The 4410-nt window shown below is 50.9% G+C and overlaps 1 protein-coding gene across 1 annotated transcript in view; it reads left to right on the top strand.

The window, feature by feature from the left end:
• The first annotated feature begins 278 nt into the window (after positions 1–278).
• Positions 279–4410, top strand: part of LOC144948237 (protein phosphatase 1 regulatory subunit 12C-like) — a 98969-nt gene continuing 94837 nt past the window's right edge. The window contains exons 1-2 of the mRNA XM_078877660.1: positions 279–298; positions 1423–1513. Of these exons, the coding sequence (XP_078733786.1) occupies positions 279–298; positions 1423–1513 (111 nt within the window). The remainder of the gene's footprint in view (positions 299–1422; positions 1514–4410) is intronic.

Raw genomic sequence — 4410 nt, 5'->3', positions numbered from 1 at the left:
TCTCTGAGTCTCTCTGTGTCTCTCTGTGTCTCCCTCTGTCTCCCTCTGTCCCTCTGTGTCTCTCTCTGTCTGTGTCTCTCTCTCTGCCTCTAAATCCGCTGCCTAATCGTCAGCGCACCACCATCGCGCATCCGTGCGGAGCGACCTTCGTCGAATTTCGGCTCAAACTCTTGGGGTCGTTTCGGGTTTTTTTTGTTATTTTTTTTCTTATTTTTTCCCGTGAGATCGGAGGGCGACCAGCGCTGTGGGGGGTGAGTGCAGTGGAGACGCTCCGGGAGATGGAATCTGTCTTCCGCAGGTAAAATGAGATGTTGACCACCTCGCCTGGTACGCAGGAGATCGTGGGTTCGATCCCAACCCTGACGACGCCTGCTGCTGCTGTATATTAGGAGTCTGTGTCTCTCATCATCATCATCATCACGGTGGCTAGGAGATGTTGACTACCTCGCCTGGTACGCAGGAGATCGTGGGTTCGATCCCAACCCTGACGACGCCTGCTGCTGCTGCTGCTGTATATTAGGAGTCTGCGTCTCTCTCATCATCATCATCATCACGGTGGGCTAGGAGATGTTGACCACCTCTCCTGGTACGCAGGAGGTCGTGGGTTCGATCCCGACCCTGACGATGCCTGCTGCTGCTGCTGCTGTATATTTGGAGTCTGCGTCTCTCATCATCATCATCATCATCACGGTGGCTAGGAGATGTTAACTACCTCGCCTGGTACGCAGGAGATCGTGGGTTCGATCCCAACCCTGACGATGCCTGCTGTTGTATATTTGGAGTTTGTGTGTCTCTCTCTCATCATCATCATCATCATCACGGTGGCTAGGAGATGTTGACTACCTCGCCTGGTGTACAGGAGGTCGTGGGTTCGATCCCGACCCTGACGATGCCTGCTGCTGCTGCTGTAGATTGGAGTTTCCATCTCTCTCTCCGTGGTGCTGATGGTGGTGGTGGTGATGGTGGTAGTAGTGGTGGTGGTGATGGTGTGGGTGATGGTGGTGGTGTGGGTGGTGTGGGTGGTGGTGATGGCGGTGGCGGTGGTGGTGGTGGTGGTGATAAGGCAGGGAGCTGTGTGGGTGACGCTGTCTGTGTGTGTGTGTATCTGTGTGTGTCTGTGTGTGTGTCTGTGTGTGTGTGTATGTGTGTGTGTGACGCTGTCTGTGTGTGTGTGTGTCTGTGTGTGTCTGTGTGTGTGACGCTGTCTGTGTGTGTGTGTGTCTGTGTGTGTCTGTGTGACGCTGTGTGTGACGCTGTCTGTCTGTGTGTGTCTGTGTGTGTGTCTGTGTGTGTGTGACGGTGTCTGTGTGTGTATGTGTGTGTGTCTGTGTGTGTATGTGTGTGTGTCTGCGTGTGTGTCTGTGTGTGTGTATGTGTGTGTGTCTGTGTGTGTGTCTGTGTGTGTGTGTGTGTGACCCCCAGGTCGTACCTGACCCCCGTGCGTGACGAGGAGTCTGAGTCTCAGCGCAAGGCGCGATCACGGCAGGCGCGGCAGAACCGTCGCTCCACTCAGGTAACCGCGGCGGTGGTGGTGGCGGTGGTGGTGGTGGTGGTGATGGTGGTGGTGGTGGTGATGGTGGTGGCGGTGGTGATGGTGGTGGTGACGTTGGTGGCGGTGGTGGCGGTGGTGGCGGTGGTGGTGGTGGTGACGTTGGTGGCGGTGGTGGTGGTGATGGTGGTGGCGCTGGTGGTGGCGGTGATGGTGGTGGCGCTGGTGGTGGCGGCGGTGGTGGTGGTGGCGGCGTTGGCGGTGGTGGCGGTGGTGGCGGTGGTGATGTTGGCGGCGGTGGTGGCGGTGGTGGTGCCGGTGGTGGCGGTTGCGGTCACCGCATCGTCGTCGTTGGCTAACTGCGGCCTAACAATCCCAGGGCCACGTTGGTGTCGGTGTCGCCTCCGCCTCGCTCCCTCACACCACCACCCCACTTGGCCCGGTCCCCGCAACTCTCCATCGGCGCGTTGTGACTCACCTTGACCCACCGGGTGTGAGTCTGTCTGTCTGTGTGAGTGTGTGAGTCTGTGTGTGTTTGTGTGTTTGTTTGTGCTTGTCTGTGTGAGTGTCTGTGTGTGTGAGTATGTGTGTGTCTGTGTGTGTGTGTGTGTCTGTGTGTGTGTCTGTGTGTGTTTGTGTGTGAGTCTGTGTGTGTGTGTGAGTCTGTGTGTGTGTGTGCGTCTCTGTGTGTGTCTGTGTGTGTGTGTCTGTGTGTGTTTGTGTGTGAGTCTGTGTGTGTGTGTGTGTCTGTGTGTGTGTGTGAGTCTGTGTGTGTGTCTGTGTGTGTGTCTGTGTGTGTGTCTCTGTGTGTTTGTGTGTGTTTGTTTGAGTCTGTGTGTGTTTGTCTGTGTGAGTCTCTGTGTGTGTGTGTCTGTGTGTGTGTGTTTGTCTCTGTGAGTCTCTGTGTGTGTGTTTGTCTGTGTGAGTCTGTGTGTGTTTGTCTCTGTGAGTCTCTGTGTGTGTGTGTCTGTGTGTGTGTGTTTGTCCATGTGAGTCTCTGTGTGTGTGTTTGTCTGTGTGAGTCTGTGTGAGTCTGTGTGTGTTTGTCTCTGTGAGTCTCTGTGTGTGTGTTTGTGTGTGTGAGTCTGTGTGAGTCTGTGTGTGTTTGTCTCTGTGAGTCTCTGTGTGTGTGTTTGTCTGTGTGAGTCTGTGTGAGTCTGTGTGTGTTTGTCTCTGTGAGTTTCTGTGTGTGTTTTTGTGTTTCTGTGTGAGTCTGTGTGTGTTTGTCTCTGTGAATCTCTGCGTGTGTTTGTCTGTGTGTTTGTCTGTGTGTGTGTTTGTGTGTGTGAGTCTGTGTGAGTCTTTGTGTGTTTGTCTCTGTGAATCTCTGTGTGTGTTTGTCTGTGTGTGTGTGTTTTTGTGTGTGAGTCTGTGTGTGTGTTTGTCTCTGTGAATCTCTGTGTGTGTGTTTGTCTGTGTGAGTCTGTGTGAGTCTGTGTGTGTTTGTCTCTGTGAGTTTCTGTGTGTGTTTTTGTCTGTGTGTGTGTGTTTGTGTGTGTGAGTCTGTGTGAGTCTTTGTGTGTTTGTCTCTGTGAATCTCTGTGTGTGTTTTTGTCTGTGTGTTTGTGTATGTGAGTCTGTGTGAGTCTGTGTGTGTTTGTCTCTGTGAGTCTGTGTGTGTGTGTGTTTGTGTGTGTGTGTCTGTGTGAGTCTGTGTGAGTCTGTGTGTGTTTGTCTCTGTGAATCTCTGTCTGTGTGTTTGTGTGTGTTTGTGTTTGTGTGTGTGTGTCTGTGTGAGTCTGTGTGAGTCTGTGTGTGTTTTTCTCTGTGAATCTCTGTGTGTGTTTGTCTGTGTGTTTGTGTGTGTGAGTCTGTGTGAGTCTTTGTGTGTTTGTCTCTGTGAATCTCTGTGTGTGTTTGTCTGTGTGTGTGTGTTTGTCTGTGTGTGTGTGTTTGTGTGTGTGAGTCTGTGTGTGTTTTTGTGTTTCTGTGTGAGTCTGTGTGTGTTTGTCTCTGTGAATCTCTGTGTGTGTTTGTCTGTGTGTTTGTGTGTGTGAGTCTGTGTGAGTCTTTGTGTGTTTGTCTCTGTGAATCTCTGTGTGTGTTTTTGTCGGTGTGTGTGTGTTTGTGTGTGTGAGTCTGTGTGAGTCTGTGTGTGTTTTTCTCTGTGAATCTCTGTGTGTGTTTTTGTCGGTGTGTTTGTGTGTGTGAGTCTGTGTGAGTCTGTGTGTGTTTGTCTCTGTGAATCTCTGTGTGTGTTTGTCTGTGTGTGTGTGTGTTTGTGTGTGTGAGTTTGTGTGAGTCTGTGTGTGTTTGTCTCTGTGAATCTCTGTGTGTGTTTGTCTGTGTGTGTGTGTTTGTGTGTGTGAGTCTGTGTGAGTCTTTGTGTGTGTGTCTCTGTGAATCTCTGTGTGTGTTTGTCTGTGTGTGTGTGTTTGTGTGTGTGAGTCTGTGTGAGTCTGTGTGTGTTTGTCTCTGTGAATCTCTGTGTGTGTTTGTCTGTGTGTGTGTGTGTTTGTGTGTGTGAGTCTGTGTGAGTCTTTGTGTGTGTGTCTCTGTGAATCTCTGTGTGTGTGTTTGTCTGTGTGTTTGTGTGTGTGAGTCTGTGTGAGTCTGTGTGTGTTTGTCTCTGTGAATCTCTGTGTGTGTGTTTGTGTGTGTGAGTCTGTATGAGTCTGTGTGTGTTTGTCTCTGTGAGTCTCTGTGTGTGTTTGTGTGTGTGAGTCTGTGTGAGTCTGTGTGTGTTTGTCTCTGTGAATCTCTGCGTGTGTTTGTCTGTGTGTGTGTGTTTGTGTGTGTGAGTCTGTGTGAGTCTGTGTGTGTTTCTCTGTGAATCTCTGTGTGTGTGTTTGTCTGTGTGTGTGTGTTTGTGTGTGTGAGTCTGTGTGAGTCTGTGTGTGTTTGTCTCTGTGAATCTCTGCGTGTGTTTGTCTGTGTGTGTGTGTTTGTGTGTGTGAGTCTGTGTGAGTCTGTGTGTGTTT

The sequence above is a fragment of the Lampetra fluviatilis genome, chromosome 48, assembly GCF_964198595.1.
Source record: "Lampetra fluviatilis chromosome 48, kcLamFluv1.1, whole genome shotgun sequence".
Classification (NCBI taxonomy): Eukaryota; Metazoa; Chordata; class Hyperoartia; order Petromyzontiformes; family Petromyzontidae; genus Lampetra; species Lampetra fluviatilis.
Note: the sequence above shows the minus strand (reverse complement) of the source record. Positions and strands in the feature narration are given on the sequence as shown.